Source organism: Porites lutea, chromosome 10 (assembly GCF_958299795.1).
Source record: "Porites lutea chromosome 10, jaPorLute2.1, whole genome shotgun sequence".
Classification (NCBI taxonomy): Eukaryota; Metazoa; Cnidaria; class Anthozoa; order Scleractinia; family Poritidae; genus Porites; species Porites lutea.
The window spans coordinates 31,571,133-31,596,632 of NC_133210.1; the positions used below are offsets into that span (position 1 = coordinate 31,571,133).

General features: G+C 38.1%; 1 protein-coding gene across 4 annotated transcripts in view; it reads left to right on the plus strand.

Moving 5' to 3' along the window:
- LOC140951195 (uncharacterized) overlaps positions 1 to 25,500 on the plus strand; it is a 187,889-nt gene that overhangs the window by 44,862 nt on the left and 117,527 nt on the right. For 3 of the 4 annotated variants that reach the window (XM_073400423.1, XM_073400422.1, XM_073400421.1), the window contains 3 exons: positions 7,115 to 7,180; positions 7,938 to 8,649; positions 9,119 to 9,304. In XM_073400423.1, coding sequence (XP_073256524.1) covers positions 8,070 to 8,649; positions 9,119 to 9,304 — 766 coding nt within the window. In that variant the 5' untranslated portion in view covers positions 7,115 to 7,180; positions 7,938 to 8,069. Of the gene's footprint in view, positions 1 to 7,114; positions 7,181 to 7,937; positions 8,650 to 9,118; positions 9,305 to 11,030; positions 11,283 to 25,500 lie in introns of all 4 variants that reach the window. The other variant, XM_073400419.1, reaches the window with a different exon arrangement.

Below are 25,500 nucleotides of genomic sequence, written 5' to 3' on the forward strand. Positions count from 1 at the left end.
GATGATAGATAGCCGACGAGGCGCATAGCGCCGAGTTGGCTATAATCATCTCATATCCAACAAGCGCGAGTGGAATAATTGTTTTATTAAAAACGCCCACAAAATCTCGTTGAATCTCCCCGACTAGAACAAACCGGAAAAGACAAGGGACTTCCGCTATTCACATGTCACACGTCTATCAAAACTGTCAACACGCGAACGGACTCGCCTGGACTGCATGAATGAAAAATCAAAACATTGTAGCGATGAACATCAGTTTTTTAAAAACTCATCGGAATTCTAGGATTTTACACGGTAGAACAGCTAAAAAAAACCTGGCAGATAATTAATGTGAAGGAAAAGAATTTGTAAGTCACAGCCGTCGAAATTACTGTGAATTTGGATTTTCGGTGCAGTTATAAAAGTAAGAACAAAGGAGAAAAACTATTACCTTGGTCGCTTGTTATGAAGTTTGAAGCCACAAGCTGGTTTTGCTGAACGAGAAAAGAAGCTATAACTGCCGCCTCGATTGCTCTAGTGAATGGCTGCATAGCCTATATTTGTAGCTGGTTACTTGTGATTTATATTCTTGATGTCGGATAAACAAGCTGCAGTTATCTATCGGCGAGTGACTCGATCGGCTTCGCAATCATGAAGAAACAACACTTGTCTTCTTTCGTAGCTGGTCAAGGTTCTTTAGTTCCATGTGTTTTCATGTGTTTTTCGACAAACTTTCAAACAAGCTCTTGTGACTTTTTTGTTTGTTTTTATCTTATTTCTGTCGATGAAATTGCATTTCTAGTATTCTAAGAAATGAATTAAAACGATTTGCTTCGGGCGCCGTTCTATCCTTCGCGAAAAAAAATCTCAGCTAGCTTCCAATTTTAAACTGGCGCGTACAACGACCATATATGGAGAGCATGGTATAATAGCTCATATAGCATAACGGCTAAGCCAATCAAAATGCTAGAATTGCATTATCCAATGATTCAGTTTTAAATAATAATAATTATTACAAATAAATGCCTTAAGTGCTCTTTTAAAAGAAAAAGGTGAGGAAGTGTTGATGATGTTGGTGTTTAAGGTGTTGTAAAATTTAGGTCCTTGATAAAAAACGGAAAATTGTTTGGTTCGAGTACGACAGAAAGGCAGACGAAATTTACACAAGTTTCTTGTATTATACGAATGAATTTGACTTTGTAAAGTAAATTTACAATTAAATTTTAAAGGTAGAGTATGGTTTTGATAGGAGTACATGAATAAGCCTAGTTGTATTAAGTATATATCATGAAATTTTAAGATACCAAGATTTTGAAAGATTGGATCAGTATGTGCATTGAAAGTGGTTTTAGCTATAAGTTCTGATCACCCGTTTCAGTAAAATCTCAAGACGAATAAGGTTAGTTCTGTAAGTGGAGGCCCAAACTAAGTTGCAGTAAAAAAAGTATGGATAGACTAGAGAAAAATATAGTGTTCGTAAGGATTTCGTAGATAAATAGAAACTGGATTTATGAATAATTCCTGTACATTTAGAAACTTTATTGGCGACATGTGAGATTTCAGATTTCCAATTTAAATTTTGTAATCATCCATGATTACTCCCAAGAAAACTGTTTTTTTTACTTGATCAATTTTTTGGCTATTGATTAAAAGTTGAATAGTTTGATTTGTACGCTTTTGGCATGGTTTAAATACAATGAATTTGGTTTTTTTCAAGTTTAATGAAAGCCTGTTAGCTCTAAACCATAATGACAACTTATTTAGCTCAGCGTCCAGTATATTAGTGAGACACAAAAACGTTTGTATCATCGGCAAATAATATCAGTTGTAATATTGTTGACGTGTTGATTATATCGTTGATGTAGAGCAGAAAAAACAAAGACCCTAGTATTGAACCTTGGGAACGCCACACATGATATTAGCACAAGACGAAACATAACCATTGTATTCTACAAATTGAAGTCTGTTGGAAAAATAGCTCTTAATCCATTTCAGAGCCAAGCCACGTATACCATAGTGTTCAAGTTTATCAAATAAGATGGAATGATTGACTGTATCGAAAGCTTTAGAGAGATCTAAACAAACACCAACGCTAATTCACCACGATCAATAGCAGATGAAATTTTTTCATGCAAATCAATCAAGGCAAGCGTCGTAGAGTGGTTTTTCCTGAAGCTAAACTGGTTATCACAGAGAATATGTAAATTAGTTAAATAATCATACAAGCGATTATAGATGATTCTCTCTAGAAATTTTGAAAAGCTTGGTAGAACCGAGACAGGCCTATAGTTGGTGAATAGTGACTGGTCATCAGCTTTAAACAGTGGTACCACACGAGCTATTTTCATTTGATCTGGTACAACGCCATGAGCGATCGATAAGTTCATAATGTGAGCCAGAGGTCCCAAAATGATTTGAATGGATTCCTTAATTATAGACATTGGAATATTATTGTATCCAGCTGCTTTCCCGGAAGCAAAGGATTGAGCAATGGTAATAATTTCATCCTCTGTTGTTGGGCTAAAAAAGATTGATTCTCGAAATGATCCAGATATAAAATCTTTATGTGAACAAGGAGGAGGCTGTATCTTCTTTGCGAGGTTGGGACCAATACTAGAGAAGTATAGCTGCAAAACCTATTTGCTACTTCCACTGGATCAGAAATCTCCTGACCGTCTGACTTAAATATTGTATTTAATTGAGGCCTTGACTTTTTTCTATTTAAGACTTTGTTTAAAGTTTTCCAAGTCGCATGTGTATTTGATTTAGCATCTTCCAATTTCTTTTCATACTACCAAGGTGTGATTCAATTTGTTCTTGTATGTTTTGTAGAGTGAAGAATTGTCGACTGTTGGAACTTGAAGATATTTTTTGTAAAGTTTATTCTTTCAATCAATCAATCAATAAACTTTATTTACCCTCGAATTTACAGTGTAGCACTTAAGTGCTAATATCTTCGAGCCAACTACATTAATAAATAATTATAATAAAAAGTTAATTCTATATAGCAAAAAAGATAACTAACTACCTAGACAACTAACTTGCAAATTATCATGATGTAGAAAGGTTTGCAGTTCCTGCCCTTTTAAGTAAATTATTGTTCCCAGTAGATATCAGTCGTCGAAAAGAAGTAAAATCAAAAATAGTGCGGTAATGGTCAGGGAGAGAATTCCAAGATGTTGCTGCCAAGTAACTAAAGGAATTGATACCATAAGAAGTGGTCAATGGTTTGGGCAAACAGAGCATATTATGTCCTCTTAAAAAATAGGTGCTAGAGCGTAAACGAAACATATCTTTTAAATATCTTGGATAATCAGAAAAATGAAGACATTTAAAAATAGTGAGAATCATGTTTTGTAAACGCTTGTCCTTAAGGTTTGCAGTTCCTGCCTTTTTAAGTAAATTATTGTACTCAGAGTTAAAATCCTTGAAAATAAATCGAAGAATACGTTTGTTTAAAAGGTCCAGTTTATCAGAATCTTGTTTACTAGAGAAATGCCACACCATAGAACAATAATAAAAGTGAGGAAGTATAAATGCCTTATAAAGACGGAGCATGGTTTCAGTAGACATCAGTTTGCCAAACCTTGTCATAACGCTAAACTGATTGTTTACCTTTTTACATATAGAGGACACATGTAACGCCGAAAAGTTCCACTGAGTCATTTACTGAGAAATTAAACTGATGGTCAGTTTTTCCTAGTATCATCCCTTGGTGTTTGCTGGGATTTGCTATCATTCCGTTGATCTCGTACCAGGCATTTGCTGAGCTAACCTCACGCGAGATACGCCTTTCCAAAGATACCGGATCCGTATCGGCGGTGTAGAGTTGACCATCATCTGCATACAAATTTAAATGTACAGTTTTGATTTGTAGGAATAAATCATTTATGAAAATATTAAAAAACATTGGACCAAGAACACTGCCTTGAGGTACTCCTCGCATGACTTCTTGCCAATCAGAACTTGTATCACCTACTTTCACCCGCTGCATCCTACCGTGTAAGTAATCTTTAAGAAGCATACAACTTCTACTGTTAACACCATAGGCCTTCAGCTTGGCCAGCAAGAGTCCATGCGGTATCGTGTCGAAAGCCTTAGATAAATCCATTGATATCACTGCAACAATTTGTTTATTATCCAGACTACGCTTCCAATCTTCTGTTAACCTCATCAGCGACGTTTCACAGCTATAGTGTCTCCTATAAGCTGAGATGTAGTCAGACAATATTTCAGAATAGAACTGGTCTAGTTGAGAAGCAAGAAGTTTCTCAAAAACATTATTTAGGGCCGGTAAAACAGTAACGGGTCGATAATTCCCTTTACTCAATTCATCATTTTTCTTGAAAAGAGGTGTAACCTGCCCCATTTTCCATCGAGAAGGATATTTGCATTGTTTGATCGATTCATTCATTAACTCTGCTAGTGGACCAGATATCGCAGAAGCGGATTCCTTAAGAAGCCGCGGAGTTATGGTGTCGTGGCCGCAGGCCTTGCGTGCGTTGATGTTTGATAGTAGTTTTTCAACCTGGGTCTTATTGGTGTATTTAAAATTAAAATTATGTGTGGCGTTCTTTCTTCTGTTTTCCTCCGCAATTGCTCGAATGCTGGGGTGTGCACTGAATTCATTTCCAAAGTTATTTTCTTTAATGTCCTGTACATCATCAACGATGTGAGCAAAATAGTTGTTGAACAATAATTCAGCTAGTTCTTTCTTATCCGTAATAACCACATCGTTTTCAATTAGTGTGATGTCATTGGCTTGTTTACTGGACCTCGAATGCATAAAAGGACGATAAGCCTCCCAAAATGCACGTGGATTGTCGGTCTCTGACTTGTTTTTAAAATGATCTTTAATCGCTTTGCGCCTAATTGACGTGCATTTGTTTCTTTGTTTCTTATATTCGGCGTAATTAGCGTCGGTCCTCTGATGTGTGAACTTCTTCCAAAGTTTGTTGCGGTGACGAATGGCTTTACGCCATTGTTCGTTCATGAAAGGAATTTGATTGCCCCTTATGTGTGCTTGCTTTTGTGGTGCGTGCTCGTTTAGAATGTCAAGGTACAGTGACTCAAACACGTATTGTTTATCGTCAATATCGTCAAACACCCCCATAACGTGGAAAGGGACATTATGTAAATCACGTAAAAATAAATCCTGGTCAAAATTCTTTAGACTTCTCAGTTGTATTTTGCGAGATCGCAATCGCGGAGCTGTGGTTCTCAAAATAGTATATATTAGAGAATGATCGCTGATATGAGCATCCACTACGCCCGAAGAAAATATTCTTCTTGTGTTGTTTGTTAAAATCAAGTCGAGTAAAGTTGACGATGTCTTGCCTATACGAGTGGGTAATTTAATCAAATTTTTGAGACCGTATATTTCCAGTAAATCTTTTAAGTGACCACTGTCCTTAGGATCCAACAGATTACTATTGAAGTCTCCAACGCAGATGACATCGTTTGGAAAAGTCGTAACAACTTCAAATAACCTGCTCAGTTCAAATTTCCACTGAGATGTTGGAATAGATGGAGGCCTGTAAATCGCCATAACAGTGAGCCAGGATTTTGCTACCTTCACTTTCAGTATGATGTGTTCAGTCCTGAAGTTTGACGTATCGATACCATTTTGGTCTCCAAGCTTTTTTGTCACAGTGAAACACAGATCACTTCGTACGAATATCATAACCCCACCGCCATAAATATTTCTATCCGATCGGCACATACGGAAACCCTGAATGGCAAACTGGCTGTCAGGATATGTTTTATCCAGCTTTGTTTCAGAGATGGCCAAAATGTCGAACCTTCCGCGCATAAGCCAGTTTTTGATCTCGTGGAATTTAAAGCCAGCTATGCTGTTGGCATTGATATGACCGATCTTAACGTTTCTCCGATGCGTTTTAACTAAAGTGTCAAAACTCATCCAAGTGTTGTTGTGGTCTTCGTTCTCACTCAGAGTCTGCTCTGTGTCACTGCAAGAACTGTAGCTGGTATCAATTTCGCTAACGTCAGCAAAAGGTAGTTGTTTTATCTCGTCCAAGCAGGGAGGACATATCCAACTACCATTTCCAGAAGCCTGTAATCGCTTGTACTCTTTAGGTGAGATTCCACCGCACTTGATATGAATTTGTCGAGAGCAAGAGCTGCAACTCACTGCCCTGTGATTTTTAGCCACCACTTTTCTACAAACGGTGCAACTTTCCGGTCCTGGATTAGGGCTAATGTCTCCACTTAGACGAAGCAGTTCAAAGTTGAAGCTTGCGACGCTGTTGCTGTAGTAGTAAAATCTTGACTTAGTGTACTTTGTATGACACCTATTTACAAAATGGCGGCGATTTGCAGCAATGGATGACATCAGAAACATACACACTGGTCTCATTTGCTCGGTTTCTGAATCCGATAATACATTAATATCATTATATTCTCTTCCAAGAATGCCAGGACCAAGTAGAAAACAGCGAAACAATTGTAAGAGTAGAAATAAGACCGTTGCAACGGAGCCGTGATATGCACGTGTTTGCGCCATACCGCCCGGTCAACACTTGTATACCGGTCAATATCTTGTAACCGTACTGATATATCTATCACTGAAGCAGTTTTATATGTAGACAGGTTTGTCTTTTGAGAAAGCCGTATTTTTAATAGCGCGATGATAGATGTAACACCTTGCTGCCGAGTGGAGAAAGGCTCTTTGTTTTAATGGATTTAAGAAGAGCTTTTGTTAACCACGGTTTTTTAAAGCACCTCTGCTTTCTAGTCACCTTCTTGAGAGGGAAGCAATCGTTATAAATCTTTGTATACATTTCATGAAAGCGTTTGTACGCAATATCTGACTCATCACAAGTTTTAATCGAAGACCTGAATCAACAACTTCCAGTTTTTCAACAAAAGTAGGAATATTATTCGGATTCTTATCTCTAATAAAGAATTTATAAGGGGTCTTGTCGACATCGATTTACGGACTTGTTTAATAACGTTATCAAAGGGTAAGGGATTGGACCTCGGGGCGGAGCCTCCCTGTATAGAACTTTGTTGAGTACCCCCTCCCCCGGGGGAATGCATGGTGTTGTTGTTGCATTGCTTCCAAGTAATATCTCATATTTTGATGTCATCTTTACCATCTTTTTATTATTTTCAGGATTTTATGTCATTTGAATTAAACACGTACAATTAGTTGAATGGTGTGAAGCTATCAAAGAAGAAGGTGATTTAGCTGAGTTTATTAAATTGATTGCAGTAAAATGGCAAAGGGAGTTAACATTGTAAGCTTTAAAGCTATTTTCTTGCATCACTAGAGTATTATACCTCACATTTGATTTAAATGCATTCATTGATATACTATTTATTACACAGTCAGTAGAATGGTACAGGCCAGAAACTATTAACATATTGCAAACATTTCTATTGCCTTGATCACTATTTGTTTGAACCTCATGGTACAGTCAGACCTTTGCTAGTAATAATTATTGGCCTCTCCTCTAAACATAGAGACTTAGTCATGGCCCCAGTCACTAATATTAAAGAGTGTATTTTTGGTCGGGAATCAGCTCTCATAAGTTGCTTGGTCACTGCAGACACTTACAAACACTGCATATTGACCTTTGTGAAATGGACCCCTTTCCATAGTAAGAACTATTTGTGGACTCAGGAAGTTACAAACACTGTTTGCATATTTTGACCTTTGTGAAGTGGATGAACACCTCTTCTAAAAGTGGACACTGACTGGTTATGGGCTAGAAACTCTGCATTTGACCTTTGTCACTAAAAGAGGCAAACATCTCGATCTTTAATTACCTGTAGGTGGACACGATTCTCCTGGTCACTGTACAGACTGGTGTCCACTAATATAATAAGAGGTTTGACCCTTAAAATAAAGCTGTGACATAAAGGTAATTTGTTAATAAAAAAAGTTGTTGGACTGTAATGTGGTGATCTTATTAAATTAAATTTACACTCTTTAGGGACATCTTTGACTTAGACTCAATGGCGCAGCATCAACACCTTAAAAGAAAAGGAGGTTCTGATCCTGATCATCAGATGTCAAGAAATCATGCCCCAGGCCTCCTCCGTCTCTAAGTATTGAAGTGCCTGAAATGAGAGATCTTCCAGACAAGTTAAACCCTTGGAGTGACGTCCAGCTTCCTGTTGACATTCTTTTGTTGACAGTAGAAGACTGCGAGTTTTTAGCCTGTTATGCTTTCTTGAAAAATTCTTTTAAAAGTTATGACCAGAATCTGGGATTCGTGTACTTTGGGACCATGGGTGAAACTGGAGAAGAGGCACTGAAAGTTGCTTTAATGAAATGTTATAAAGGTTCTTCTGGTCCAGGTGGCTCTCAAAATGTTATTAAAAATGCCGTGATGCAACTGAGACCCAAGGCTGCTTTTTTGGTTGGCAGCTGCCAGGGTATAAACCCAGAACACACCAAACGAGGAGATGTAGTGGTATCCTCTAAACTTTCAACTGAACAATTCGCAACTCCAGTAAGAAGAAATATTGGCAACCTTATCTTGTTTTCAGCTGGAGGCTGGAATCCACCATTAAAAGATCCAGTGGGTGAAAAAACAGTACAGGTACACCGTGACAGTGACATATTCAGTGGTAGTCCATTTATCACCAAACAACGCCATATGTCTCAATCTCGCATGATTGCAGTTGAAACAGAAGGGGAAGGTAAGATTATATACATATTTTACTATTACAACAATTTGATGTAGCATTTAATTTGAGGTCTAGAGCAGAACTCTAAATAAATTGTCCTTTTCGACAACTGAGCTTATATGACCATGGAAAATCACAGTACTTTATTGGTTTGTTGACTACGGTTGGCAATTTTGTCAGATCAATTATAGGGTGCAAACAAGTCTCTTATGGTATTAATAATTCATACATCAACCAATATGTGTTTACATTAAAATATTTTGGAGAAGTACTAGTTCACAAGTTAAATATTTTGCAAGGGAACATAAATTAAGCTTATTAAAACAATAAAATTTAGTCATTACACTGTAGAGAAAAATTTACAGTTTTGCTAGATTCTTTCATGTTGACAAAAAGGATTGGATCGACAAAGCTTTTAATTAAGAGCCAATTAGGCTGCAAAGAATCATCTTTTATTGGTCTGTTTTTCTACTACTTACAGGACTGTTTGCTGCAGCTCATGATATGAACATTGAATGGGTGATTGTTAAAGGGATATCACATTTTTCTGATGATAGCAACACTTCTGATGACTCCTGGAAGTCATTTGCTTCCATCATGGCAGCTTCTGTTATGTCCAACATGTTAAATAATCCAGTTATTTTTAAAGAATGGCCTCACTATGAAGGTAAATTGTGACATCCCTGTTCTAATGAGTGATAATGAATAAATTATTAATAGTGATGAATTTTCTGTTCAGATAATTATTTTTATGTCAGCTGGTTCAATATTATCCTTGAAAATGACGGCCTGCAAATATCAGTAGATGGAGTGTGTGACTTTCCACCAAAAGCATACTGCATAAGTTTTGTTGAGTTCATTAAATAACGAGAATAAACACCTCCTATCTATTAAATGCCCCTAATGGTTCAAGTTTTTCTCTGTTTGAAACTCAAATACATACATTAATATTAAAATACCAAATAACAAAGGCCAAAAGTAAAATTTGTTTTGAGGTGTTTTCAAATTTATAACACTTTTTTTCTTCACAGACTTGACAGCAAAGAATCAGCCAGGCAAACAGATGCCAGGTACTATTCCATCAATGTAATAACACTATAAATCCAGGAGTTTTTCCAGATTAAATGATTGAACACTGGTTTCACTAATATAAACATTAATATCTTTTAATGTTCTTTGTCACATCTGAGCCCTCTTGCACTTTTTTTATTTACAAATAATATGGCAATAAGACAGGTCTTTGCCAAGAGAGCAGTCTCTTTTTGTCTGATATTTAATCCCTTCCCCCCCCCACCCCTCAAAAAAAAATTTGCTGACAAATGCCGTTTGAAAAAGGCCGCTTTAGGGTCAGTATCTGGCCAAAAAGAACCAAAACTGCCCAAAATACTGTATTTCCTCGAATAACAGCCGGGGCAATTATTTCTTTTTTTGCCTCAAAAGGGGGTTATTATTCGAGGGAGGCGATTATTTCAAATATTGCTCACTGGAAGTCGTCCCCTAAATATTTTGTTTTATTATCCCATTAAAACAAAAAATTATCACATCCAAATAAACTGAATATGACCGGCTTTTTAAGTGTTCCAAATTTGGTTCATTGATTGTAATTTTCAGAGCTTGAATCATCACTGATCAGTTTTGCTGGATCACTGATTCCACTTCAACTTGACAGGAAGGGGATAAAAGAAAGTGAAGATGGGAAGAGGGGTGGGGAGGGGGGTGATTATTCCAGGGAGGTGTTTTTTTTAAATATTTCCATCAAAGGGGGGCGATTATTCGAGGGACAGCTATTATTCAAGGATATATGGTACTTTAAATTGAACACCATGCTGCCTTTGGTTCCTTATGCTAATAAATGTCAGTTTTGTTTTGAAAAGTGACACAAACCACTCAACTTTTCCCTTTTCGCTTCCTTGCCCCATGTTTTCCCTTAATGTTGGACATAAACTAAGGCTTCATTTTGGTGAGACAGACATTGTTTTAAGTGAAACAAGATTCCCTTATCTTCTCGAAAACCTTCTCGACTTTGTTTCAGTTGTCTTTGAGTTATGTGTAAAGGCCTCTATTAATTTAGGAATTGCCCAGTTTAATTGAAAGTGATGTGAGGAAGGGGGTCCACTCCCAAACTTTCCGCTGGTATAGTATATTCTATTGTCATCCACCAAACCCCACTAAAAAGATTATAAAAGGAACGATCACTAAGACTTGCTTGCTGATTGAAATCCACTGGACAATATCAAATGATCACTGGGTCATTCCTGGTGCTGTTTCCTTTCATTAATTTGTACTATTTTATTCATGATATTTCTGCAAATTAACTGTCCACCCCTCTTGTGAAAAAATATATAGTTATTAAAAAATTCTTCTTGGAAATGATAAAAAATTCTTGATAATAGATTCTGTATGCCTTGAGGAGTGCCAGAAACAGCTGCAATCACTTTATGAAACCAGTAGTAAAGTCAGAATCATTCCATGGGACCAGAACTCTGCTGTTGATATTGACAAGGTCTACACAGACTTGTCTTGGGTCATGGATGACAGGACACCCAGGGGAGTGATACAAGAAGAGCTTGACCACTACACTGAGATTTTTGCTCACAGAGAACCTCGTCGTGCACCCAAGCGAATTTTGGTTTATGGACAACCAGGTAAGTGAGCTAATGAAGTAAAAAATTTAATTGTCTTAATTTAACTCACAGAGGATAAAAGTACATGCAAAAGTCACATACAATAACAGTAACACAGAAACCATTGGTCCACTTGCATTAAGTTAATCGACACAAGGTGTTAGCAAATGCATTGTATCAGCTAGTGATGTGCGGGTTTCTTGAGTGTTTTGCTGACATATTGTACATTCCAAGTGGGGTAGATTGTTACCATGCATGCTGTCAAACCAAATGAAATGTTTGGTCTGTTGCTGTTATAAATAAAATAAAAGTTAAAAAACAAAGTTTTTCTGTTAATCAGTCTGATAATAAACAATATATTTATTGGCTTTACAGCAATCATGACATACACTCTAGGCTCCAATAGTGTCGTAATAATGGTTAAAATATTGTGACTCAATTTTATCTAAAATTCAAGTTTATTATATAGATACTGATGAAAAACCAGGATTTTTCCTTTTACTGAAAAAATCATATCTTCATCACCTGCAGTGAAGATATTATTTTTATCTTTCATGTGTGAGGATATTGGTGTCGCCATGGTTACTAACATTAATTTTGACTTTTTGGAACATAAAGTATAAGTATTATTGTCTTTATTTCTCCTTTATAACTTTATATCCGAGTTTCATAACATTTTTGTGACAGGCATTTTGCAATAGGTGAGCTCTTTAATTGCACTATATTTTGCTGTTTCGAAAATGAATAAAAAAAAGGTTTTGTTTTATGTAGGAATTTCATCAGTGTAATAATCTATAACATAAACAGAACATTACATGGCCACTGAGGATACGATATTTCGCTCACTCGTGGGAGATACTTTCAGCACTCGAAGACAAAATTCGTATCCCCGCATGGCCATGTAATATCCTCTATTTATTTAATGCCGAGGGCTAAAAGAATAAAACTAAAACGAAATCTTCCAAGGATAAAATCGCACCAAATTAAAGCTTCGCCACAATCGACTGATGACTGGCAGTTTGGCCCAGTTGGTTGAAGGCTGATCAGCGGTTGCAACCTGGGCTTAAATTTTATCTGAAGGATCTGGATCTGCACGGGGGGGTGACAACTCTAACAAAGGCTGTTTGGGCAGTCCTATGAATAACTTTATGTCCTCCCAGAAATTTCGTCGACCCTCCCGAATTTTTCGGTGGCATTCCCCATAAATGTTTAACTTCCCAAAATTGTTTTAACAATTAAAATTAAAATTTTGATTAGAGATTTTTGCAGCTTCTTGTTAATCATGTAACTTGTTAATTATCTAACCGTGGTTATTTTTTCGTTTAGAGGGTATCATGTTAACACAGAAAGACTGTCAAACTTTTTAAGTATATAAAATCGTGGTTTTTTTGTTTTTAAATCACCGATGAATCAGGCGAGCAGTGAAGGGGCCAACCACTAGGGGGGTCTGGGGGCATGGTCCCCCAGAAAATTTTGAAATCTTGGTGCTCTGAAACGCTATTTCTAGTGTTCTGAGAGGACAAATTCTGTTCAAAATGTTCTCTAAATCAATTGTCCTTTTTATGCTTATTTTTATTGGCGTGGCTTCACGTAGAAGTAGTCAATTTTATTTTATACAAGTTGTACGGTTTTTGAAATTGCTCTGGATATCACTTTCAGCTAAGTATACTCTGTGTGGTGTCATTGTCATTGAAAATTTCAGAACAACTGTCGAAATCTGAAATTTTCCTATCCCAAACGCATATTGATCGGGATTCAGGACAGTTTTCGAGCAAAATTGGAAGGACCCCGACGAGATCAGGATGATTAAAGAGTCTTCACAGAAATACTACTTTTTATGGCCTCATTTGTGTTTAACAAGGTTAAATGAGTTTCGTTTTTTTCTTACATACTTCTTACGTACTTCTTTCAAGTTTTCCAGTATGCAATCAGTGGAATGCGCTCTTAAAACTCGTTAACGTGCAGCGTAAAAATACCCCTGAACTATCTGGTGTGAACTGATAGTATGTGCCTTGCACCGGTACAGTTCTTGTGTCAATCCGCTGGGGATTGCACGTGGTCAATCGCACTTGAACTTCATGCTATGTTAATTGGAAATATTGCTGATTGGTCATTTCATATCATGGGAAGTTCAGCCGTTTTCAAGTGTCAAAATACATAGAATACAGCGCATACGCTGGGTGCATATCACTGTATATATATTGTTTGATAGCATGTAATATCAAATCTTTGCTCAATGTCCCGAAAATATCTCATATTTCCCGAAAAATTTCCCAGGTTTCCCGATTCCCGGCAAAATCTCCAGATTCCCGGAATAAATTTGTTTTTCTCCCGAAACAGCCCTTGTTAGAGCTGTCACCCCCCGTGATCTGCCACTGTTAACCTGGGTTTCTTTTTGTTTTTAATCATCAAAAGCATTTTCTTGGAGTTTTCTCTACTCTTTTTAGATTATCTAATCATCAATTTTTAGACAAAAAGAATTAAACTGAAATTTGGGTTTTACCCTTTTATATCTGAATTCAAATTTTGCACTAACCCTGGGTTACCTTAACCCAGCCTTGAACAACTGGGCCCTAAATAGTCTGGGTATTTCACAGTTTTGCGAAGGATTTATTTCCATTGTCTTTATCATGAATAATTTTGAATATTAAATGAGATACCATTTTTGATGAATGTAACCCTAGTCTCTAAGCAAAGGTAAGAATTCCAAAATGCCCCCTTAAAGGCAGGGAAACATCAATTACCCATATCTTGCTCACTTTGCATATGATATAAAAAGTTTAAACATAATTCCGTTAAAAAATTAATAGAATAAATAATTTCTCTTTAAGTTTTATGAAAATAATCAATGCACATTTCAATATTTTAGATTCCTCTTCACGTGACTTCACATGATAAAAGTAAAACAAATCTTTTGACGACTTACTGACAGTTTGTTCATATTGTCACCTAGGTATCGGCAAGACTGTTTTCACGAAGAAAGCAACTTTTGACTGGTCCCAGCAGAGATATTCAGATACTTTAGGAGCATTTGATCTTGTTCTTCTGGTGAGATTACGTGACGTTAGTAATCTCCAAGATGTTCCGTCCATTCTGAGGGCTTGTGAAGTGCTGGATAGTAATGGTGCAATTTCCGTACACAACCTGTATGATTACGTTTGTCGCCATCAAGAAAAAGTCTTGCTTATCTTGGACGGCTACGATGAGTATGTTTACAATTCAAAAAACGAGTCGCCTGTGTTCAAAATCTGGAAAAAAAGCCAATTAAGAGATTGTTGTGTTGTAATTACTTCAAGGGAAATGAAAGCTGAGACGTTGACAAATTTTAGCGATGCTCAATTCAAAATTGACGGCTTTAATTATCAGCGCCAAGAAGAGTTTGCTCGTAGATTTTTGAAAGATGATAAAGATATTGAAGAGTTTTTTATGTACTTATGGCAGCACAACCTAAGTGAACTAGCACAAATTCCCCTACTGCTCTTAATGTTATGCTTGCTCTGGACGAAAACAACACGCGAAGAACTACCAAAGGAACGCGCACACATCTTCTCCCAGTTCATGACGACCATGTTTGATCACATGTGTGAAAAAAAGTCTGCTGAATCGGTTTCTGCCAAAGATTACTCAGATGAATTATACGCATTAGGACGCTTGGCCTTTGAAGCCCTTTTGCAAGGCCAGCTTTATTTCCCTGTTAGTCAGTTACCTGCCGGCTACAGTTTGATCGAGAGGCTGATTGAAGTCGGTCTTTTTCAGGTTTTAAATATGGCGAGTTTGAATCGTGAAAAAGGCGTGTACTTTATTCACAAATCCGTCCAAGAATACCTGGCCGGGAATTTCCTAAAAGAAGAGCTGACATCTAGAAAGGCTGAAAGTACAAATTCCCTTTTAAAGTTGGAATCAGTTGAAAAGATCCGAGAGATGTTTGAAGTTTTACAATTTGCTGCTCAGTTGTCAGAAGAAGCCGCGCGCGAGATTGTGATTCACCTTGGAATGAAGAGCGGACTGAAAGAGTTCAAATTTGATAACGAAACACCGTCACAGTGGGACTTGTCAGAAGAACAAAGAGATTTTATTAATCTTTGTAATGTTTTTTTTTTCAACTTCTCAGCAGAGATAAGAAAAAACCTCTTTCCTACATTTCTTTCCTCTTTAGGAGGAGTTCTTGTAATTGATAAAGAGCAGCTAAATATTATCGTACAGGAAAAATTAGTTCAAACTACCGAAACACCCAACTACGTTTTTTTTAATTATAAAACGTATACAGAGCAGGACTATAGTAATTTAATCATTTTAACACAACAATTAAACGCAGTTATTGTTAGCTCTGCAGGAGAAAAGAAAGCATCAGAAATTTTAAGCAACTTAACATGGCGTAGGATTGATGAATTTTTTTTAAAGAAAGAAGAAAACAAAGCTCACCTTTATTTAGATAAAATTGATAAAAATGAACGTAGAAAGATTCCTTTTCCTTGTGATATAATAAAGGCGCTAATAAGTAAACAAGAGACAACAAAGAAGACAAACATGAATGGTGATGAGTCAAGTGAAGAGAGCAGCAGCAGCTGTTGTTCAAAGCGTCATGGTCTCTCCAGGGTTTGGAGGATTCAAGCTTATGATGTGAACAGGTCAGAAGTGGAACAGATGAGTGAGATCATGCCGTTTGTTACCGCTCCACAATGGATATATGTTTGGGGTGAAGACGGTGAAATGTTTGATGCTGAGGTAACAGAGTCTCTGCTGAGGAGGATCCCAACAACACACAAACTGAAGGAATTAACACTCTGTGATATCAATGTAACATCATCACCTGCTGTGGAGTTTATCAACAATTTATTTGTAAAAGCACCAAACTTGGAGTGGCTCAGCATGTCATGGAATCCTCTTCTGGGTGCAGGAGTAGACAGCTTGATTAAACATCTCAGCTGCGCTCCTCACCTGAAGGAACTGGGGCTTTTAGGAGTGAAGATGACTCCACAGCAGGTGATGGATCTGACATCAGCCATCAAGCAGCACGGAAACATCACTGAGCTGCTGTCACACTACCACGTAAGTTTTCCAATTTTATCGCAATTTGTTTCTTTATTCTTTGTTTACAGTTTATTTCTACTCAGCTCTTGCCTTTCACCATTTTCCTTTCTTTGTCATTTTTATACTCGACAAAACACGAGATTTACTTTTGAAAACAAATAAACTTTAGCACATTCAAAGTATCATTTCAAATTCATTCCTTTCAATTGATTAAACTAAATCCAAAAAAAACGTTTCAACCGAGAACAAGTAAATTAATCTAAAGGTGTTTTCACTTTGCAAACTAATGGATCAGCGAGCAGATATGAAATTTCTCTTCGAGTCTGGTTCAACTCGATATGAGCTCACTTAACAAACTTGTGATATATGTATTAACACAAAAATTCCATAGTATTAATTTCTCAATCAATTTTAATTCATTACTTTTCATAAAATGATGAATAACAAGCATAAAATCAAAATATGTTCAGTTCATGTTCAATTCAAACAAACAAAATTTGCAAAAATCAAGAGAAAAAAGGTTAACCACTTACAGTTTCACTTTTATCGCTAACGTTTTCGTAAAGTTTCTTTGAGAGTCCAAAAAACGAAGAAGTCTTTTTAGAGCTGTCCTTTTGTTTGAATGTCCCTTGCGTTTCGGTAAATGCTTGTCCTCCCGTAAATAACCTCACTGTTGCGTAGTTTTTGGAGATAGCGTTCCACAAAAAATATAATTCCTCTGAGACACTTTGGTTGAAATTTAACACCATACATTTAATCATAGGTAAAGCACTCCTCTATGGTACAAGCTGCCTATTTTTGTCGATTACTTGTTTTCCAGTTTTACGACGAACACAACAAATCCTGCGTCACTTCGTGCCTTGTATGAATGAGTTGAAGTTCATAAATGTGGTTCCCTTTAGCTTGCACAAATCCTTTGACAAATTCCTGAGTACACAAGACGAATTTTTCTCTTAACTGGCATTTTACGGTGTTTTCTCATTCTTTTTGTGTCCATCTTGAGTATTTTTGCGTTGAAAGTTTTCTTTGATGAGCAAACTCAACTGAAGTGAAAAACAAACTACAAAATCAACAAACTGTCATTCAAAGTGGCGTGAGAGAAGGCTTGTGACGTGGCGACAGCTGATTGGTTATATAACTATCCACGTGGTAGAATTTTCCCGCCTTTAGTTTGGCAGCGCAGCAAGCGTTTCTTCAGACGAGACGCAGGTTTTCTGCGCCTCCCCTCCCAACCCCCACTAAGGAAAAACCGATCTGTGAGAATTTTATCAGACCAAGAGTTAATAGAAGAAAGGGCTCCAAGGTTTCAATAATTCGCACATTTTTAGAGTATATTATTTGCTTTTGTTGTTTTGAAAGTCTTGCATGCAAATTTTAGGGATTGAAAAGTAGAATGTGGTCTTTAAGCTGCGAGCACCTTTAGAGGTGCGTCCAAGAAGTCAGATGTATTTTTGTTGGTTTTGTCGTTTCCCCCTCTTTTTCGTATTTTTAACTCCTTTTTTCGACAGAACTTTAGTTCTTGAGGCCGTTGCTTTTTCTGTATGTAGGTAATTTCTAATCACTATTAAACGGCACAAAAATTCGGAAATTTGGGGTTGACAAGGAAAAATCAGGAACTTCTCACGCAGCAACCTAAAGACTGGTTTACACTAGCGACGGAGTCGGAGTTGGAGTCGTAAGATTGCTTATGACCTAGTGAAAATCAAAAATCGGAGTCGTAAGCGCAGTAACCTGAGATCAGGCTCTGTTTTCCTTTCGCTTTGAAAATTACATTCGGGCGGGCAAGGCGATTTTTTTAGCGGTAGCCGTTAGAGAGAATGCATGAGAACCGCTAAAATTGGGCCTGATCTCAGGTTATAAGAGGCGTCATAAGCGCGCCGGAATCGGAGTCAGAAGAATTAGAACGTTTCCATTTCTTCCGACTCCGCTTACGTTCCGCTTATGATCTAGTGAAAACCAGATTGTCAGAATCGAAAGCAGAAGCAGAAGGATAAACTAATCCCGATGCACGTTCTCACGCTTTGTGATTTGTTTGGTTCTTCCGCTTCTGCTTCCGACTCTGACAATCTGGTTTTCACTAGATCATAAGCGGAACTTAAGCGGAATCGAACGCTATTTTCACTAGATCATAAGCTCTACGCTTTTGTTTACGACTCCGACTCCGACTCTGCCGCTAGTGAAAAGCAGCCTTAATTTTTTGACACTCACAAGAAAGTGTTTTAGCGCAGCGGTACTCGCAAGACCATTCAGGACGAAATTACTGTTTAGGGCATGCGGATTTTTAGACTTTGAACTTATAAAGGTCTCGGAACAGATTGCAAAATGACTAAAATCTCTTGTTTAGTCCTAAATATAACTAAATTAAAGAAGAAAAACGTCTTTATCGCAGGCAGAAATTTCTATAGTACTACTTTGACTATGTGTTTTAGAAGTGGCCTCTTTTCGGGGTGGAAAATCAGCTTGAGCTTTACTCAGATTGGTCCTAAAGTTCCAAGAGCGATCAACATGAATTTTCTCTTAACAATATCAAAACATTATCAAAAGAAAAGGTTAGGAGAAGTTTTAAAATAATGAACAAAGGAGAAGTACTTTGATCTTTTATCAAGTTCTTTCAACTAATTCTATAAGGCAATGTATGGACACCATAGTGGAGAATTTGTATTTGGATATTGGGGCCTAAAGGGTTAAGGGTAAAATTTTAGTTGTCCGATGAGCATATATGACACGCCCCCTTCACATAGTAGTCAACCCCTGGGGTTATTTTTACCCTTTAATTGCGTATCACTTAAAGAAAGGTTTTAAAATCTAGACTACAGTTTCGATCTTTTAAACGTTGGTTTAAAGGTTGAATGGTGCTAGTGTCATTTTTTGATTTGTTGTAGGATTTTAAAGGGAATCCCAAGCCTGAACGTGAATGGCCATCAGAAGGCTATTGGAATATGTATTACCCCAGTCTCTTTTCTCACGCATCAAATGAATCACAGCCGCAAAGGCAACAGGTTGGTCATCAACTTTGGCAAAAGAAAATAGAGTATAATATTTCCTGAGTTTGGTTATTTCTTGGGAAAAAAAACTGAAAAAAAAACATTGCGTTTAAAAAAAAGTATGGTTTTTTCTTCAGCTTTTCAGGAGTTCACTTATTATAAACTGAAACTGAGGGAACAGGAAATGTGTTTTGTATCATAGTAGTTTCAGGCTGTTTTTTTTTTCTAATCGCGATTTCTTAAAACTGAGACAAATCAAAATCGTGCAGTTGAATATAAGTCTTACTAAGAGTAAGAAGTTATTTCTGTGGTCTTGGGCTCTTAGCTCACTTCTTTTAAGAAGTGAGTTAAGTCATACCGAAACCGACGGTTCTCTTATAAAGATGGCTTTTAGTTGTGGAAGTTACTGTCCGAACAATATTGCAACGGACTGCAATCCGTTTCGGAAACTTGGGCTCTGGTTTTGGAAACGACCTGAAGTTTGCTTCGTACGTTTTTTACCGTTCGGAAAGTCGATTTAATCGTGCACTTTGAAGAAACTTGCTGATTTTCGTACGTGAAGTTTTATACAAACCGAAAGAAAATGTGGATCTTTGAGATTTTTATTGACTGGCAAATTTCACCGCTGTAGTGGAGCATTTTTACGCATTTTAAGCAAACATGGAGCTTGAGGCTTGGATCAAACCAGTCAACAGTAGACTGAGGTTCTTTCTTTGTATAGTGTTATTTTCATTACTAACAGAAGCTGAGTTTCTTTTTGCTCAATCATCTTAATTATTGGCTAATTAACTCTTAGCCGTTCAGATAGTGGAAAGTGTCACTCTCCACTATTAGATCTGAATGCCTGGAACAGGCTCATCAACTATTGTTTTCTTTTACCACTCACACAGTTTCCGGCAGCGACTTGCCTCGGTATTCACGACTCACCATTCTTCGCTCGCGAACAAGACACCGTGGGAACATTTCCAGCGCCTCCTGATCCTACTGGTGAGGTTTTTTGTCCCTTAGCCCTCCCCCTTCCCCCATAGTTTCTTGCCTTGCTAATCACAGATGTAACAAAACCTAGGAGGAGAAATCTGCTTGGAGACCATGAGTGTGACACCTGTCGCGTTTACACTGTACCTTTATGTAAACCTGTGGGATTTAATTTTAATTTTTTTTTCTCTAGGAGCTCCCATTCCTACGTCGCATTTCTCCAGCCGCAGCCTGGCACCCTTCAGTGAACATCCTCACCGTTACAGAGTGTTGGAATCACCATTGCTGTCATGGCAACCGCGAAGTACATTTCCAGGATACCCATATCCCCGCAGTTCTGGCATTTCTACAGTTGCTCTCCCTTCTGTTCACTCTGGGTATCTTCCCGTGCGTGGAATGCAGGATCCGCCACAACAGAGAGTTCAGCCCCAAAATACAATGCCGTGTGATTTAAATCTCGAAGGTTCCGCAGTCACTTACCCGCAAGAAATCCCGACATTTGTTCCCCCACATGGAATGCAAGGAGCGCGTCTTCATGGATTGCAACCACAAATTACGATGTCAGATGATTCATATCTCATTGGTCCTGGCGTATCAACCCATACCCATTCGACAGTTAATTTGGAAAGTCTCCTCCCTCATGAAACGCTGAGATCCCCGCAGTATGGATTTCATTCGCAAAGTGCAAGTCCAAGTTATCCGCATCTTCAATTTAGTGGTCCTGTTACGTCTTCCGTGATACACACGCCAGTAATCCCCGGAAACCGCATGAGAGCCCCACTGCTGACATCGCAGCCACAAAGTACAAGTTCAGGTGATCCTTATCTTAGTGGTCGTGTCACGCCTTCAGTCACGCACCCGCAAGTAATCCCCGGATATTCCTACCCGTATGGAAACCGCATGAGAACCCAACTGCTGGCACCGCAACCGCAAAGTGCAAGTTCAGGTGGTCTACATCTCAGTGGTCCTGTTACGTCTTCAGTCACGCACCCGGCAGTAAACCCCGGATATTCTTACCCGTACGGAAACGACATGAGAGCCCCACTGCAGGCACCGCAGTCGCAAAGTGCAAGTCCAGGTGATTCGTTTATTAGTGGTCCCATTACGGCTTCAGTCACGCACCTGCCAGTAATTCCCGGTTTTCTTTCTCCGCACGGAATACTAAGTTCGCCACTGCCTGGTATGCAGGGAGGAAGTTCAGAAGTTCAACACGAACAAAATCCTGCGACTGAATCTGCTACTAGGCCCAGTCAATAAGTGGGAATGAATTTCTTATGGTGTAAAATTGTATAAATTTTCTAATTTAAGCCTAATTTGTGCTGCAGTTGTCTTTGTAATATGTATTTATCACTTTCTGCCAAAAACATCTGTAATTCTTCAGTACAATTTGGCAGCGAACACAACACATTCTTTTGGATGAATCTAACGCAAGTTTCATAAGCAAGAATACTACAGTGTACAGAAATTCCCAAAAATGTAAAATATGTATAAATTCTAATTTTTTCTCGGTCGTATTTCAGTAGATTTCTTGTGTATGTATTATTCTAAATAGTATTTAATAAAAGTTTTCGTCTGGGAAAAACTGTAGTTCTGCTGTGCGATTTCTACTGTCTTTAAGTGTGGTGTAATATCAAGCTTTTGACAGTGTTTTATCACCAGATGAAACACCTCGAAGTTCGTCAAAAATACTCCGCTGGTTCATCTGGAGATCAAACACTGCGTCTCATACTTGATAAATTACATAGCATTAAGAACACGCACCTCACAATTGTTTCGGTGGAATATCTCTCCTTTCAAACTCATAAAACCCCTTTTCCTTTTTTGATCTCGAGAAAGGATTTGCTTAAACCTTACTGTTATTGTTACCCTGTTTCCCTTTGTCATAACATTCCCTGAGGTGGGTAGTATCAATAAGGTATAGCCAGCTCTGAAGTCAGAACTCCTCGTAAAAAGTGATTACTAAATGTGACTAATCTTCTTACGCGTCATCTCAGTTCTCTGCGAAGCGTTCCCTGACATTACTGAAATACTTTTTCAAGCTTTGTAATAGTAAGAAATCTCCAAAAGTAGTACTACTTTCCTTCCATCCCAGTCTCCCACGCAACGCTCTTCTGGAACACGCAGTACCCACCCACTCCACCCTTAACTTATACTATGCATCTGACTATGTTAGCAGAGGTGACCAAAGGTCACGAATAGTCTACAAATTTAAATTGTGATGATTTTCCATAGTTAGACATAATTTTACTAGGCTACACAGCATTTTTAACGGAAAGAAGCTAACTATTTTGAGCATAATGAGCTGGTTGATACGTTAACTAAGTATTTTATACACACTTGCCCTTGTTTCTAATTATCGGTTAATGAAATATCAGTAATAAAACAAACAAAAAAAACATCTCGAACGTTTGACATTAGAGGTCCAGCCAAGCCTGTGGTCGCAAGAAAGTCTTTCTCCTTAGCCTGGGGACACAGACGCCATTTCGCGACGCCACTAACGGTTTCCACGCGAAATGAGGTCTGAGAAACGAGCGCAGGAATTCCATACTGATGACGCGTCACTGCCAAGATCTAGGGTGGTGACGCGTCATGAGTAGTGGAATTTCTGCGCTCGTTTCTCAGACGTCATTTCGCGGGGAAACCGTTAGTGGCGTCGCGAAATGGCGTCTGTTTTCTCAGGTTACTTTCTCCTCTCTTTTTATTGCATTCCCACTGACTGAAAATAATGTGGTTCTGTCTTGGTTTACTAAGGTAATACCATCGTCTTTGTGAAGAAACGATGGACCGATGGGAAACTGGCACGGTAACTGCACTCTAATTGTCAAGTTAAGAATTGCGCCCGCGTTATCCTGTCGGCAACGGCAGGAGCGGCGAAGCATCAGTGACATGCGTACATCATCGAATCATTCCAAGAACGATAGCTCCACCGATGATTCTAATCACAAAATCATCATCGTCATCTGTGGTTTGGCGAATTTGCGGTGTTCTGCTGGGTGCCGCCTTGACTCCGCCTGTGGAAAGCATGAGCGAAATGGGTTCTAACGAGTTCACTAAGTGCGCGCGCGCGCAGCCATGTACGTATGTGTACATTCTCATCCTCAGGGCCCATCGGTTTTTTTGAAGTGGTCTTTGAGGGCCAACCGAGGGGGTGGCTCTAGTGACGAGAATAGGGACTTTAAGATCAAACGACGCGACGGCAATGAGAACGTCGCTTACATGTAAAAGGTGAATTTGCGTTCTTACAGTCTTTATCGCAATTATTCCTACCCACTTACTTTGCCAAACGTAGGCGAACCCTCCTAGGGTTGATTTCCTAGAGACCATATCCAAGTACAGAAAGAGAAATAAAATTTCGTCGTTGCTTGTTTACGTCATCCACAAAAAGCGAAATTAGGCATTTTCACGTCGTAGTCGTGCAAAAACGGGCAAAGAAATGTACAAAAAAGCGCGGTGCACGTGCAAAGTTTTTGTTCTGCTTATAAAACCTATTGTTTTTCTGATGTTCTCGTTGTCGTCCCTAATAGCCGATGAGTATGAGCGCCGGGGCACTTGCAGGACATGATATTTTGCAAAATCGCGCAAAAGTTTACAATAATCATTTAGTTTAGGCAAGTACTTGTTCTGTATGAGATATCCAAATCATTATAAACAATTATATATTGGATGAGGTTTTTGTGATATCCGGAATAATCAAGCCCGAGGTAAGTGTTATCAGCCGAACCAAAGGCACCGTCGCTAGGAACCTGAATTGATAGTGTTATTGGAAATCACGCATTGCGTGCGCAACCTACAAATTAGTCAGTTATCACAGATAACTAACTAATCTGTAGGTTGTGCTAATTTTCAAATTAGCTGTAGGCTCTTAGCCAGTAAGAAGACAGATATTGAGTACAATATATAATAAGTATTGTAATTGTATCACTGTTTAAATGTAAGTACCATTGTTTTAAGGCATTTCAGCGAAAACTAGTAGGTACCTAAATTGCTTTTTTCTTCTTCTTCTTCTTCTTTTATTATTATTATTATTATTATTATTATTATTATTATTATTATTATTATTATTATTTAGTGCAGAAAATTCCAAAACTCAGAGCGGAAAAAATAAGAAACGAAACGAATTTTTCGTCCGAATCACCCAGATTCCATCAGCGTCGTGAGGTGACAGTTTGCGTAACAGAAAAGTGACGAATCCGCAAGAGCGGAATGTAAATCAATTATAGGTTCAGTTCCTCATCCCTATTCGGAATTTTTGATAATTAATATAGAATAACAACGAGAGTCTAAAGCTTAAAAAGTCAAACCAAAATAAGATGACCATTTTCAAGTCAATAGGTTTAAAAGTGCACAAAAATACAATAGGGAGAAGAAAAAAAATTGGGTTGTAAATTGTGTTCTTCTTCCAATCGGACAAAACATTTCAGTCTGAACAAAAACAAAATTCGAACATTTTATCGTCCTAGCACTTCAAATCAATCATTGTAAATAAATAAAAATGTTACTGCATGCACCACTTTTATTGGTGCTAATCCCTGGTAGCAGGACCAGAAGCAGAGTAAAACTCGCTCCATTTACCAGCAAAGACAAGAATCCTTTGGCGAACTTATCCATGGTGAAAGAAATTATTCTATTCTTGTTGATAAGGACAACGCAGTTAGTTCCAACACAGAGGGCATCAACTAATTGACTATGAGACATTCAAGTATCCGATCAAATTGCAGTGGGACAGTGTATGCTAAAAATGAATGTTATTCTACAGTCAAACCTCTTTAATACAGAGAGCAAAGGGACAGAACCAATTGTCCGCTTTACAGAGGTGTCCGTAAATTATAGAGGTAGGGAATGTATTTTTTTTTGCATTTCTGGGAGCAAAGAGGACGGGTGGGAGGGGGGGGGACGCCCAATAGATCTCATTATCAGTATCCCGTATTGAGATGTGACCCTGTATTTGGGTGAAATTTTTTGCTCAGTATTCCAGGTTTTCCCCAGTTTTCTCCGTTTTCTCCGTTTCGAAACCCAGAAGAATCTTCATGTCTCCCCATTGCTGTACTACACGTATGTTTGCACAAGGTGAGACACACAAAAGAAAATCAAATCAGTTTGCTCAAAGAGCAAGACGTTAACTCAGTTTACTAGCCTCTGGTGGGGCTCCAAGAAGCTAGCCCAAACTGTATTCAGTCTGTTATTTTTCTTAACAAGCCATGAAACTTTGCTTTACCATTGGGCTACTTGTAAAGAAAACAACACAAAAG